General features: G+C 41.2%; 1 protein-coding gene across 3 annotated transcripts in view; it reads right to left on the bottom strand.

Annotated features, from left to right (window-relative positions):
* The window catches only part of ESRP1 (epithelial splicing regulatory protein 1), a 181,037-nt gene that overhangs the window by 64,418 nt on the left and 100,592 nt on the right, over positions 1-16,027 (bottom strand). For all 3 annotated transcript variants that reach the window (XM_033934758.1, XM_033934757.1, XM_033934756.1), the window contains 2 exons: positions 11,634-11,935; positions 5,580-5,798 (listed from right to left, as the gene is read on the bottom strand). In XM_033934758.1, coding sequence (XP_033790649.1) covers positions 5,580-5,798; positions 11,634-11,935 — 521 coding nt within the window. The remainder of the gene's footprint in view (positions 1-5,579; positions 5,799-11,633; positions 11,936-16,027) is intronic.

Consider the following 16,027-nt stretch of genomic DNA (forward strand, 5'->3'; position numbering starts at 1 on the left):
CAATAGACTTACAAATAGGAAAACCCAAGACATCTGAAACGAAGCCCACCACGCTAGACCAATAGGCTTGCGCCTTAGGACAAAGCCATCAAATATGTATTACAGGATCCCTGGGCCCCACATGTTCTCCAACATTCATCTGTAGCCCTGCCAAACATTGTTTTCAATCATAAGGGTGTACAATACCATTGATACAGTATCCTGTACCCATTTCCCACCATATTGCTAGAAATAGATACCCTAAGCAAGAATCCCAATTGGCGCTCCCATACTTTATCATCATAAATTTTGCCAAGCTTTTTTATATTTAGCGGGAATCGGGACAGAGTGTAATATAGCAGTATAAATTCGAGTAATTGTCCCCCTTCCCGAACCCTGCAAAAAAGCTTTTTCTAGTAAGGTGGGTGACTGACTCAATTCCGGAAGCACTCTCCTATGAAAAAAGGCCCTTAATTGCCCCTAAAGAAAAAGATCACGAGCTAATAAACCATGTTTCTAAATGAGAAAAAGAAACCGATCTCCCCATCCATTATCAACTGACCAAGAGTTCGTAGTCCCTGCCTCACACAAAGTCGAAACACCTTATCCATTTTGCCCAGAACAAAATGAGGGACATAAGCAATCACTGTACCATGGAAATATTCCTGAGAACCCAGCAATCGAGTGCAAAGTTTTACCCACAAAAGCAAAATATGTCTCAAAATCGGATTATCCGTAGACGCCAATTCTCGTATAGATTCCATTCTCGTATAGATTCCACGGGCAGTAAAGGAACAACCCAAAGTGGTGCTCTCTGCAAAAAAAAAGATTGTTCCATGCGAACCCATCCTTTCTAAACCTCCCACATCCAGCTGGTTAGATACTGCAATTGAGCCGCCCGATAATAAGATCGAAAATGTGGAACTTCCCTGCTTCCCATCCTTCCCTGCTGCTTATGCTGATGCTTATGATGAAAGTCATTTTACATTCAAAAGGTAACAGACAGGCTCCTGGATTGCATGGAAAGCCAAAAGTCCAGGAAACCAGAACACGATTTTTAAATGTCAGGAACACAACAAAATAAAGGTTCTATGCTCTTTAGAAGCTTGCCCTGCTTTCTTAACTTTGTTCTGCATTTAACATCCCATGAACTAAAGTTCAATTTCCTTATCTATACATCAGTGGTCTCAAACTCACGGTCCACCCGGTACTATTTTGAGGCCCTCAGTATGTTTATCATAATCACAAAAGTAAAATAAAACAGTTTCTTGATCATATGTCTCTTTAGATGTAAATGACAATATCATTATTAAGATTTAGCCAAAAGGAAAGATTTATAAACTATAAAGAGTTTACATCATACAAAATTGTCATTTCTTTAATAAGACATTAACTATTTTTTTTCCTAGACCCTCCAAGTACCTACAAATCCAAAATATGGCCCTGCAAAGGGTTTGAATTTAAGACCACTGCTATACATTAATACAAATCTGATAGTTATTTTGGGAGAGTCCATTACATAGTCACTGTCAAGCCAGAAATTCTTCATTAACTCCCCTTTCTCCCAGCTGCTAGGCAGCCCTCTACGAATTAAGATGACTTCACTCCCTGCACATTGGCTGAAACTGGATAACATAGCAGCTCTGCAGTAATTTGCTGAGAACCAGGATAGTTAGGCAAATCATTTGCCCCCTAGTACAAGCCAGAATTGCCAATAGTGGACTGGCCCCAGCAGTGAAATTTATAAGCAGTGCATTTGAGGCATAGGCGCCAGAATGGGGGAGCCACAGGTACCATGGCAACCCCAAACATTTCTTACCACTGCAACAATTGAACCATGCTCTGCCTCCTTCCTAAAGCAATCAGCAGTCAGTTAACCGTTGGCTAGGTCAGGCATTCCTGCTCCATCTCTGCCTCCCTGTGATTTGGCAGTGCACCTTCTCCCAAGCCCCCACAGTCCAGCAGCTCCCACACCCCATCTTCCTTTTATATAAGTGACCTTCTTCTCTAGCAGTGGCTGGCTGCATTAGTGATGCACCTAAACCTGCCTGTGCTGTGCCTGGAGTTCTCACTTTGCCGCGTTCTGCCCCCATCCTATGTAAGTTTCCCATTTTCACAGAGGTGGAACATGGCTAAGTGAAAGCTTCAAGCATGTTGCAGGCAACCATGGGTGCATCGCCAATTCTGCTAGCCTCTGCTAGGGTGAAGGTGGCAGGACAAGGCCAGGGTGGGGCAGAGGCGAGACTAGTGGAGGCAGGGATTGGAGCAGGGCTGGAGGGTAGGGTGGGATAGGTCTGAGGGTAGAGTATGAGCGGGGCCAAGGTAGGTGACGGCGTGGTCATGTGTCCTTTTTGACTTCACAAATACAGTATCCCTAGATTTACAGCATATGGGCTTCATTGTCAGAGATTTTCCACTGTGCACAAGAGGCTGTTATGAACTCTCTTCCACATTCAGAACAACTCAACAACTCAACAGAAGAACAACTTGCATTGACCAACAGGTTTAACATTATACCTGCTACAGATCTACAGGTTAGAATGGAGTAATACATCTTCCTAGATTAAATATTTCCCTCATTAACTTACTGCCCAGGGCTGGCTTACAGTATTATAAATCTTCTACGAAGTCTTCCAGTTTTCTAGATCACATACAGTATGATACAGGACAAATTTCTCACAGTGCCCTGCTGAAGTACTTCATCTTGGTTCTGAAGGGACTAACTCCCAGCTTTGGCCTCTCAGCTAACACTGCCAACCAGGTAACCTATTCACGAAATTTTGATATAAATTTAGGCAATTGGCTCTGGCAAATTTTCAAGGCAGCCAATTTAGGAGTAAACTCTCAAAATTAGGAGCATAAATCCTTTGATTATCGAGTCCCTAGGGCTGGATTCTGTAACTGGTGCCTTTATTAGTGGCCGCCATACACATATCAATTACACAAAGGCACCAGTTACAGAATTATGCCTCCTGGCAAAGGTAGGCCAGAGTTTTCCATTAACCCCTCAAATCCTGTACAACATCCAATTCTTCTGCACTAAGTCTTAACTATTAAATACCTGGAGGGGCATAATCGAAAGGGACATCTAAGTCCGTTTACGTCCATCTCACAAGTCGTCCAAAGTAAAAAAAACAGCTTAAGACACGTTTTTGAAAAATACGTCCAACTTTTTCATTTCGAAAATCATTTATTTATACATCCTGCTGATCTGATCGTCCAAGCCGCTAAATCATCCATCTTTATACCACATTTTCGTCCAACTTTTCGTCCAAGTCAAAAACGCATAGAATAAGCCCTGTTGGATGTGGGAGGGGTCTGCAAAGTGATGGACTGCACACTCAGGCATGCCACCTAAATAGTGAGGTACCTTACAGGGCACTGCTGTGAACTTCACAAAAAGGGTGCCTTGTCTTCTCCTCACTAAAGCTCCCTTATAGTTCACGGTGAGCCCCCCAAACCACCTCCAGAATCCCCTTTACCCACTTATCTACCACCCCAATAGCCCTTATGGCTGCAGGAGCCACTTATATGCCAGTAAAAAGGGTTTTGGGGGTGTATAGGGCAGTGCACATGTTTCAGTATCAATGCAGTGATTACAGGGGCTTACGGGCATGGGCCTCCTCTCTATGGGTCCCTAACCCACCCCCAAGATGACTTAAGCTGCCTCTGTGCTGGACGACTAGGCTTTCCTATGCCAGGCAGCCAGGTGATGATGGTCTGGAGGCTGAATTTTAAAGATGTGATTAATATTTTTATGGGGAGGGGGGTCAGTGATCACTGGGGTAGTGTGTGGGGGTCTGTATTATGTGTGGGCTGTATAACTTTCGTTTATACATGCTGTATGACTAAGTCTAAGCCGGCCCACATCCCGCCCAACTCCCACCCTCGACACTCCTCCTGAAATGCCCTGTTTAGCTTTGGTCGTTCAGTGGCACTATGAAGGCCTAGGTCATTTAGAAATACATCCAAAACCTGTTTTTAGTATCAGCACTTGGACGTTTTTGAGACATGTTTGTCCAAGTGCCGACTTAGGACGGTTTTTGGCCGTATTTCGCTTTCGATTATGAGCCCCCTTGCCATTAAGATTTAGTGCAAAAAAGAAGAGTATTTAACCATAGCTCAAGATTACATTAATCAACGGACCAGTGATTCTTTATTCTGCACACATCTCCGTTCTTGGAAAGTCTGTGATCACAGGACCAGCCTTAGCAATTGTGAGACCCTGTGCAGACCAGTTTAGTGCGGCCCTCCACCTAGGAATTAATAAGTCCCTGACACCTAATTTGAAATCATATTTAAACAGAATTCTTTAAATGCCAACTATTATTGTAATCTTAATGATTTGCAAGCTTGGGATACCCTGGATTGAAAAGGCAAAAAAAAAAAAAATGCGCTATCCTTCTGAGAAGTTCAAAACCAAAGGGCAAGGGGGAGCAAGAAAGAGAATATGTAAGAGCTGCCAGTAATGTGGTGGGAGGAGTATAGTGCCGAGGACCATGATTACCGAGGAGGAGGGGGAGGGAAAGAAGAGGAACCAGAGATGGAAAGGGAAAAGAAGCTTTAGCTTTCAGTCAGCCACCAGCTGCAAAGCTGACTCAGTTGAGCAGCTGCCCCCGTTGCCCCTACTTAAGCCCAGCCCTGCCTATAAAACAAACTCTACACCCATCAGCACCATGTGAAAGTTCTAATTCATAATACAATATTAAACAATTGGCGTTTTCAGAATCGGGGAACCATCTGTTTTTAAAATACTCTGTCTAGGTCCATGCTTCCACAGACGAGAAAAAGCACTCTCACCAGGTGTTTATATGTACAAGAAAAAAAGTTACATCATCCATACCAGACAAACTAAGAACAGAGATGGCTAAAGGCAACCAACCAACCACAGGAGGAGTGGCCTAGTGGTTAGAGTAGCTGCCTCAGTATCCCGAGGTTATGAGTTTGATTCCCACTGCAGCTCCTTGTGACTCTGGGCAAGTCATTTAACACTTCGTTGCCCCAGGTACAAAATAAGTACCTGTTTAAAATATATATACACAGCTTTGATTGTAACCACACAGAGAATGCAGTATATCAAGTCCCATCCCCTTTAATAATGACTTAATATGACTATGTTTCAGCAACTGTGCCTACATTTAGGTTAGGCTGATGCACAGCTGCATCACTGTCTGGAACACACATACTGGTTATCTCCTTTTCATCCTCTTCTCTTAGATTATACAGGAGCATCTCTAATTTGATCTGTGTCTGAAATGAGAGTCCAACAATCACAGAAATACAGCCATATTAGGTCACTGTTAAGTCTGGTTGTGATTTTATCCTGCCTTCAGCCATCTACTGTATGCTCTTTGCTTGACTGGTGCTGATCTGAGGAGGTTTGCTCGCTCTGTGTACTTACATAATCCTTACAACATTTGTTAAACAGTTTGTTTGCCCTACAACTGGCATGGAAGGGAACAGGATGCTGCATGCTGCCTTCACAAGTGTGCTAGCACTTGAATACATAGGAAGGCTAGTCAAACATTGTCTAATCATGCTGTCTAAAAATCAATGTATATTCTTTAAGACAGCCAAGTGAAAACCCATCAACTGCCTACCTGATGATTTAGTACCATGTGAATGCCATGGGTTCGGATATCAGTAGAAAACTCCCCCAGGAACTCCAAGATGTGCTCAATAGTTGCAGCGTAAGGAAGCCCTCGTAGGCGGACACAGTCCCTGATGTTGGCTACAGGCAGGAACGACTGAGGTAGTACAGGGATGATTGGCGGCGTTGGTAGAGGAATCAGAGGGGCAGAGGAGTATCTGTTCAGCACCTGCACAGAAATCAAAAAGTATGAATCTGAGCCGTCAAAATCCCAAAATTTCTCTCACTGCCTACAAACAAACAAAATATACTGTAGAGTTATTAAATCGGTAGTTGGGCTGTCACCTACACAGGAAAAGAGAGTGTGTGTATATTCAACTTCACATACCCAAAACACGAATCTCACAATTGCTTTATAGCCAACAGAAAAATTACATAAATATTTGTATTTACTTCATAGTGCAGCAACAAATCAAAAATAATCTCAACTGCTTTATCTATTGTTATCTATGCTATTGTCTTCCTCTCTCTAGATCAGCAGTTCTCAACTCAGTCCTCAGAGCACACCCAGCCAGTGGGGGTTTTAAGATATCCATAATGAATAGTCATGAAATTGGATCTGCTTTCTTGGGATGTAAATCTCTCTCATGCATGGTCATTTTGGATATCCTGAGAACTCCAGAGAACTGGATTGAGAACCACTGCCCTAGATCACACTTTAAGGTATCAGAGCTTTGGCACAAGTAAGAAATTGGTTTTTAGAGCTTTTTCTATAATCATTTCTCTCTCAGTAATATGAGCGATGCTCTTTTTATCTATGTATTGTGTCTCCTTTATGGACTCCTTTTACAAAGGTGTGCTAGTGTTTTTAGCGCACGAACCGGATTAGTGCATGCTATAGCGCACGCTAGCCAAAAAACTACTGCCTGCTCAAGAGGAGGCAGTAGCGGCTAGTGCGCGTCTTATTCCGCACGTTAAGGCCCTAATGCGCCTTTGTAAAAGGAGCCCTATGTGTTCTTTGAAATTTGTTTTAGTTAAGCTCGTAATGTTGTAATCCGTTTCGTGACTTAGGCAGAATATAAATGAATTAATCTAAACTAAACTAAACCTTAAGTTTATATACCGCATCCTCTCCACGGAAGTGGAGCTCGGCACGGTTTACAAGAACTTAAAATATAAGAAGAGAAAGGAAAAGGTTTACATGAGCTTATATACAGAATGGAAGAGTAAGGGGGAAAATAGAATTACATGTTAGAGAAGAGCCATTTATCTTCAGTGATTTATTTGTACTACTCTTTGGAATAATTTACTTGGTCTTCATTAATTTTAGAGCATATTTTGTGGGGCTTTTGTGGCAATATTATTGAATAATTCATATGGACTTCATTTTTAGTTTAAGAATATACTGCTTTTGTTTTCCCATGCAAAGCATCTCTGAACTGTTTATGTGGATTAGAAAACCCAGTGGCGTACCAAGTAGGGGGAGGGGTCTGCCCCGGGTGCACGCTCCAAGGGGGTGCATAGCCGGCCGGGTCCGGAATCTCGCTGCTAAAAACGGCACCTCAGCGCGGCTGCTGTATTTATTCCAGAGCACGTCTACTGCTGCCGCTGCTTCGGAAGAGATAAGTGACGTTGGAGGGGGGTGGACCAGCACCGCAGTTATCATGAGACCTTGCCGCAACTCCCTGAATCTGCTGACCCAGCCTCTCTCCGACGTCACTTACCTCTTCTGGAGCAGAGGCAGCAGTAGTCGTCATCGCAGGACCTTGCTGATTTCGATGGTGGTGGAAGGCGATAAAGGGGGTCATGGTGATATGGAAGCGTAGTGAAGGGTGAGAAAGGGGGGGTCAGGGTGGTATGGAGGGTGAGAAAGGGGGTCAGTGGTATAGAAAGTGTGGTGAAGGGTGAGAAACGGGGCAGATGCTGATGGAAGTGGGGGGAGAGGAGAGAGCAAAATGCCAGACCATGGGAGTGTGGAAGAGATGGAAGTGGGAGGCATAAAGTTTCTGGAAGGTGAATAGAAGGAGAGAAGATGCCATATAGAAGGGGCAGAGAGAGGGTAGACAGTGGATGAAAGGAAGAGAGTGACAAGAAGATGAGGAAAGCAGAAACCAGAGAAAACAAGGTAGAAAAAAAAATTCTTTTTTTTTTTTTTTTTTTTTTCTTTAGGGGAGATGCATTGCTGTTTCTGTGGTGTTGCATTGTATGCAGAGTCCAGCTTCTTGGTGCTTCAGTTTAATCTTTGTCTACGTATTTTTATTCTGTCTCCCCATTTACAAAACTGTAGAGCGTTTTTTAGCGTTGGCATCTGAACTGTTACCACCCTGGCTAAAAACCACACTACAGTTTTGTAAAAGGGGGAGGGGTTAGTTTGTGATTACATACTAGGCAAAGGTGTTTTATGTGTTCAACAAGACATGGTTTTCTGTTAGGATTGACTGTGTAGGATTGATCTGTACTAGTCTGGCTTGTTTAGTTTTACAATGGGTTTATTGACGTACTGCTCACTGCAGTATGTAAGATGCTGCCTTTTCCTAGGTACACTCTTGTGTGACATGTGGATTGTTTCTAAAAATCATGTTTTTCATACAGATGGGGGGGGGGGATGTAAAAAAATGATGGGCCCCGGGTGCCATATATGCTAGGTACGCCACTGAGAAAACCCATTTATTTCAGAATGCTTTTTTTCCAATGAAGGGTGGTGAACAATGATGAAAGAGTGGGGTTCAATACCTCTCCCACCTTGATGAGCTGCATAAGCTGTAGAGAAACCAAAGAAACACTGTGGAAAGGTGATGTTCCTAAAATGGACTTTATTAAAAAATGCATAAATATGTATCAATCCACATAAACACCTTAAGGACCTAGGGGTCTTTTTATCAAGCCGCGCTAGCGGGGTTATCACGTGCTAACCCTCACGGCCGGCTAAAAAAACTAACGCTTGCTCAGGCATTAGCAGCTAGCGCGGCAGGTGGTTTAACGCGCAGTATTAAGCGCATTAAACCCCTACTGCAGCTTGATAAAAGGACTTCCTAGTCTGCAGGGAGAACTGGACCCAACACGGTCCACGTTTCGACAACCGAGTCTTCCTCAGGAGTCCTAAGAAATGATGGTGTGGCAATGTAATAATGGGTATAGAATGGAAACAACTTGTGTATTGGTGGATCATGTTTTACTGTAAATAATTTTTTTTGTTTTGCTTTACTGTATAATTTTTTTGTTTTGCTATAACATATGCTGTGCCATATGTGTTATGGGCTACTGTTTAAACATTGACTGAATGGGTACAATCAATTTTACAGAAAATATCAAAAGTAATATATTAAAACAATGATAATAAAATATCACAACATTATAATTTACATGATTTAAGTCCACCTCAAGGAGAATCAGCCTAAAGATAGATGTTCTAGGAAACAAATTTCAGAAATTGTAGCAAACAATATTCATTAACCCTTACAACCTAATTCTAATAATTATCCTAATTTAGATTCTTTAGGTAATAAAAAAGGTTTCTAGATGAAGTGGATTTAGGAAAATATGAGTTTTTCCAAATGTGATCAAGCACTTACAAGGAAATTTTAAAAAGAATGCTCCACCTACAGCAAAAATGTGAGATTTCAACTGTAAGAAGGCTTTACTTCTCAATTGAATTTGCTTGGCCACATCAGGAACACTTGTACTGACCAAAAAAAAGGTATACCCGTCTTCCCAAAATATACAATCAACATTTTCATTTTCACTTCTATAGAGCCTAAGGTAACTAACAAAGTAGCCCATTTAAATATATTATCCAGAGAGGTTTCTAAAAATTTAGATGTCTAAACTATCAGGAAAATTAAAATCATCAAAATCCTCTTCACGTAGATAACATGCACCCGTGTAAAACGCATACACGGGTATAACATGCGGGAAACACAAATTTATGTAAAAAAAATTTAATATAGCGCGCACACGCGTATACCGCGCATGCTAAAACCTCCTCCCGCCTACTCCGAACCGGCATCCTCCCCCCCCCCCCCCGCTCACTTACCCGCGTTTTACAACTTTTTTTTTCAATCCGATCCGGCATCCTCCCCCCCGCTCGCGTCACCCCCTCCCTCCCCCGCGATCCTACATCCCCCCAGCACCAAACATTATATTATTTATAAATGTATCTTCAGTGATCTCCTAATATACTAATATGTAGGAAGAACTCTCTCTACAACATCTCCAAAATTCACCCTTTCCTCTCTGAGCACACTACCTGGACTCTTGTCTGCACTGTTGCAACCTCATGCTTAGATTACTGCAATCTACTTCTAACCGGTCTCCTGCAGTACCACCTCTCCCCCCTGCAATCTGTGCAAAACTCTGCTGCAGAACTCATCTTCTTCCAACCTCACTACACTCATGTCACCCCTCGCCTTAAATCACTGCACTGGCTCCCTATCCGCCTTTGTATACAGTTCAAGCTCCTATTGCTGACCTACAAGTGTGTTAATTCTGCTGCCTCTCAATCTCTCTCCTCTCTCTTTATACATCTCCCAGAGAGCCCCATTCCTCAGATCAGCTGCTCTTAGCTGTACCCTTCTCCTCCACTGCCAATTCCAGACTTTATTCCTTTCATCTAGCTGCCTCTTATGTCTAGAATAAACTGAGTTTGTTCACCACAGCCCTTCCCTGACTGAAAACCCACCTTTTTAATATAGCCTTCAATCCATACCCTACTGTCCACCAACCTAGTCAGGAAATTCACCATTCCCCTTAACTGTATCCATGGCATCCTATGTGTCTGTCTTGTCTGGTACTGGCTTCGTGACTCTGTACAGCGCTGTGTACGTCTAGTAGCGCTACAGAAATAGTGAACAGTAGTAGTATGTCATGTGATATTTAAGTAGTCAATATTCAAATAGTTGAAATATCCATTAATTGTGTTGACAAATTTGTTAGCTTCTCTAATTTCCGATAAAATTTCATCATTTGTCTGATCCCACTGCTATTGTCTTCCCTTTCAAATATGGAATTTCTATTTATAGATTCTACACTGCATTTTTGCTTCGTGCAAAACTTTTATCCTGTTTGATTCAATGCCATCTTTACATATAGCACCACTTCTCCATCAATGTGTTCCATCTTATCATTGCAATATAATCTTTAACCTGGTATCTCATTGGTTATCCTCTTTCCACTAGGTCTCATGCGCTATAAGCTTTCTTCCTTCAGAGCTATACACTAACTCTCCCGGTTTTTTATTTTTTATTTTTAAGACTTCTAGCCATTTGCAGACAGACATTCCAAAGTTTATTTTCTCTATTTACAAACTGTCTAGCAGCTGGGAGGGATAATGGTAATGCTCTTTAATTAAAAAGAAAAAAAAAAAAAAAAGAGGCACACAAGTTCCTTTTGCTTTTATTTAGATGCCCTAATTTGCCTCTATTAGCTTTCTATTTAAGATAACTTTTGGACTCTAATGTATTAAAAACAGAAAAATAGACATACTGGATCAGACCAATGGTCCATTTAGCCCAGTATCCTGTTTCCACAGTGGCCAATCCAGGTCACAAGTATCTAGCAGAAACCGAAATAATAGTAACATTCCACATGATACTAAAAAACACTGTTGACTTCCCCATGCTCTTATTTAAAAGTTGTTCCCCCCCCTTTTATTTTTAATAGCAAACAAAATTTATTTATTAAAAAATTTATATACCGCACACAACTATGCAGTTTACATATCACATAATTAATATCTTACGTTCCCTATGGTTTCCATACATATAACATAGACATGACTGGATAACCTCATTAACAACCCCCCCCCATACAAGTTGCCAAAATGTGCCAAGCCAAATCAAATTTCAACAATTGAGGCGGCAAAAAAGCATTAGATCATACGATCCATTCTATAGTAGATGACAAAAACCAATTAGCATATACAGGCAAGAATAAATCAAAGTCAAAACAATTTAGAAATGCAAACTGACGTTTTCTCTGCGACTTGCTCCCTAACCTTTTTTTACTGAAGCGTCTGTGGATTTTGTTCCTATGTCCGGATTTAAGAGGCTGAATGCATTTTACTAACCTGCTGAACCTCAGCTGCTGTGCTCCTGAACAGTTCAATATATCTCTTGCCCAGCAAGTCTTTATGCTTCTTCAGGGCATTCTGTGCATATTCTTCACAGGAAAACAGTACAAAGGCATCACCCGTGGGCCTGCCGTCAGGATACGTGACAAACAGGATACCTTCCTTCCCTCCTGTGACAGGGCAGTGAGGTCCAAAAAATGCCAGTACTTCTTCTGTCGTAGCAGTGAAAGGTAAGCCACGCATACGCACAATCACTTGGTTTTCTCTTGAGAGAAACTGCGCAACTTCATTAGAAGTACCTTGGGGAGGGAACAAAAGTTTTATAAATGGTTCAGTGGATTAGCTAGACACGCTTAAAGAAGGACTACAGCAAAGATTCATTTCATCTGAATAATGCTGTGAGCAGCCTTAACTGGATTTTTTAAAGATATAAATTTTAGATATTTTAGATTTCATTGCTCACCATTTTCTAAATCCAAGTTCAGAGTTAAAGCAAGTATACATATTTTTATTTAAAATTTTTACATACCACATCACTTCTATTCAAAGTGGTTTACATTCAGGAACTCTTAAGGGCCATTTTCGAAATGACGTCTATATCTGAGTTTGGATGTTTTGATAAGCGAATCCAAAGATTAAGTACAGAAAATTGCCATTTTTGAAACTGCAAAATATCCAGTGCTCAAGCAACTAGTACTCACCCAACCAACAAATTGCTGGCCAAAAAAAAAAAAAGTTCTCCCTCCAGCCCTCAAAGCAGTAGTGGTCCTGACCCGCCAACACCCTTCCCCTCCCCTTCCTTACCCAAAGCAGTAGCGGCAGCCAGTAAGCAGAGGCACTGCTGTAAACAGGCTGTTCATGGGCAGCCCCGGAAGGGCCTATATTCTGTCATGTCACTTTTGACCACTGCCTCTGCTGCTTCGAGTGAGGGATGGAGGGGGTTGGCGAGTCAGGACTGCTTCAGGTAAGTGAAGGGAGTCCAGACCCATGTGGAGGGTCCGAGCGCGAGCGACCCAGACCAGAAAGGAGGGTAGAAAGGGAAGAACAGATGCTGGGCCTACAAGTGGGGGTTGGAGATATTAGAGAGAGGGAGGTGAGAAGGGAGACAAAACTATCAAGCAACCAGAAACTACAGTTATCTGACATCTACTAATCTCTATGGGTGCCAGATAAGAGTTTACTGAAGTTGAATATAAAAAATATAAATCACCAATTTTACCACAGAAAGGTGGTATATCAAATTCCACTGCCCCATTAGAGAACTAGATTTTGTACTTTTCAGTGTAAAGCTTTTTCAAGCTACCACAGAAGTCAGACTTACCAGCCTGTAATTTCCTACTTCTTCCTTACTTCCACTTTTGTGGAGAGGAACCACATCCACACTTCTCCAGTCCTCCTGTACCACTCCCAACTCTAGAGACTCACTGAAAAGGTCAGTCAGTAGAGCTACCAGAACTTCCCTAAGTTCTTTCTGCACCCTTGGATGTACACCATCCAGCCCCATCGCTTTGTCTACCTTTATTTTAGCTAGCTCCTCACGAACAACCCTCTGAAAATCAATCAGGGTCCATAACTCCTCCAACCCTATTCATGTTTGTCTTCTGTGGTCCCGCTCCCAGCGCTTCAGCCGTGAACACAGAACAGAAATATTTGTTAAGCAAATTGGCCATTTCTTTATCAGCTTCTACATATTTCTGCCCTTCACCTTTAGAGTCTCACAATGCCACTTTTGCACTTCTTCCTATCACTAATATATCTTAAAAAAATATCTTGTCTCCCTGTTTTACTGTGTCAGCTATTTTTTTTCTTCCATTTGCATCTTTGCTTTCCTGACTACATGACCAGCCTCTCTTAACTTTTCCAGATATTTTTGCCTGTCTTCCTCTTTCTGCAGTCTCTTGTAATCTATGAAAGCTAACCTCTTATTCCTTACCTTCTCAGCTACTACTTTTGAGAACCAAAGTGGTCTTTTCTTCTTACATTTACTTACTTGCCTCACAAAAAGGTTTGTCGCCCTTACAATCGCTCCTTTCAGTTTTGCCCACCGCATTTCCACTCCTTCCAGATGTTCCCACCCAAATAATTCCTTGATGTAAACCCCATCCAAACAAAGTTAGTTTTTTTTTTTTTTTTTAAAGTCTAGAACCTTTGCTTTTGAATGAGCCCTCTCTATAACCATCTTAATATTAAACCGTATCATGCAGTGATCACTGGATGTCAGATGATCACCCACTGTAACATCAGACACTTTCCCTGGTTGTAAGCACTAAGTCCAGTATGACCCCATCCCACGTGGGTTCCATTACCAACTGCTAGAACAGTTTTCCTTGTAGAGAACCCAGGATCTCCCTACTTCTAGAGGACCTCGCATCCAGAATTTTAAAATCACCTATTAGCAAAACTTCCCCTCTTTTAGATATAGTCTGAATGTCTACTATTAAATCTCTATCTACTTCTTCCGCCTGTATATCACATCAATGTAAATATATTCACCATTCTCCCTTTCCACATTGGTCCAGTGTGCCTCTTCCTTGCCCTGCAGATCCTGCAAGAATGTGGCTTTAATATGATTTTTAACATATAACGCTACTCCCCTCTCCTTTTCTTCCTTCCCTGAACAGATTATAGCTCAGAATAATTACATCCCAGTCATGGTTATCCATGAACCACATCTCCATGATCGCTACTATATCCAACTCCTCTTCTTCCATCACAACTTCTAGGATCCAGAATCTTGTTTCCCATACTTCGAGCATTAGTATATACTGGTTTCCAGTATAAACTATTAGTATATACATTGCCTCCTTTTCCCATCCGTGTAGAGGTATTCAGTGGTTTACTTACCTGAGGGCTTATACTCACCCGGGAGCTTTGATCACCCTGCCTCATCACTTCTAGCAAACATTATGCTCTCCACAGATTTTTACATATAGTCAAAATTTTACATATAGTCATATAGTAAAATGGAGACCAGCTTGACTCAAAAGGAGAAACATCTACAGAGGGAGATCTTGCTTTTTGGTGGGTTTTGGACCAGCAGTTCTCCTTCAGGTTTCTAGTTCAGGACCAGATCGGGGTTCTGGCACTGTGAGCCTTCATTTGCAACTATTGAGCATTTTAAACCCTGTTTTATATTCCTTCCAAACTTGCATTAATCTGGCAACTACAGTAGCAGCAGTCCTTGCACAGAGGCTATGTTCCAGTGCTCCATCCATGGACCCTACATTTGGCTGCCTGGTACAACCAAAAAAAAAAGTTTGTTCTCAAATTTCAATTTTCAAACGTTTTCTTTTTAGTTCAAATTACACATGTAGTTTAATAAAATTCTTTAATGTGCAAATCCACTTGTAGCCAGATTCTATAATGCCTACTTACAATAATGAAGCTACTATAAATCAAATAAATTTTTATTATAACACAAAGTAAATATATTTCAATTTAATACTAGCTCTATGTTGAACAATAATGGGGAAATATACGGTGTTACTCTGTGATTAACTATCAATTTGTATATTACTAGATTTCACAGTTATTATGTCTATGTATTCTATTCATTAATGATTGTGTATCTAAAATTATTACAGTGATGTGCTCAGACCAGTAACCCAATAAATAGTGAAGTCACTACAATGAGTTTAACAAGGGGACCATCATTACAACCACCTGTCCCCGACCCTCCCTAAATAAACTTGAACTTATTCAGATACTATATTTGTACTTATCTGAATGGAGAGGTTATTGTTGTTGAACTTGGTCTAGTTAAATCTCATTGGTGACTGTGTTCTAACAAATAAAGTGGCGATTAAAATCCAAAGGTGATTATTTTTATCGTCATCAATTCCCGTCCCCCCGACTCGAGTTTCGTCTTCTTCGTCGGGGAGGGACACTAGAAATTTAAATCAAAACATGGTCATGGTCACGGGGGGACGGGAATTGATGACGATAAAAATAATCACCTTTGGATTTTAATCGCCACTTTATTTGTTAGAACACAGTCACCAATGAGATTTAACTAGACCAAGTTCAACAACAATAACCTCTCCATTCAGATAAGTACAAATATAGTATCTGAATAAGTTCAAGTTTATTTAGGGAGGGTCGGGGACAGGTGGTTGTAATGATGGTCCCCTTGTTAAACTCATTGTAGTGACTTCACTATTTATTGGGTTACTGGTCTGAGCACATCACCGTAATAATTTTAGATACACAATCATTAATGAATAGAATACATAGACATAATAACTGTGAAATCTAGTAATATACAATTTAATACTAGCAACATTACCACCACATCTCCATAACTCCAAAAACCACACTAAAAACTGAGCTTTCTGAAATGAGTAATATGTCTAGTTACTTTATATCGTTACTTTTTTAGTGACGCCTGCCCA

The sequence above is a fragment of the Geotrypetes seraphini genome, chromosome 2 (genome assembly GCF_902459505.1).
Source record: "Geotrypetes seraphini chromosome 2, aGeoSer1.1, whole genome shotgun sequence".
In the NCBI taxonomy this organism is placed as follows: Eukaryota; Metazoa; Chordata; class Amphibia; order Gymnophiona; family Dermophiidae; genus Geotrypetes; species Geotrypetes seraphini.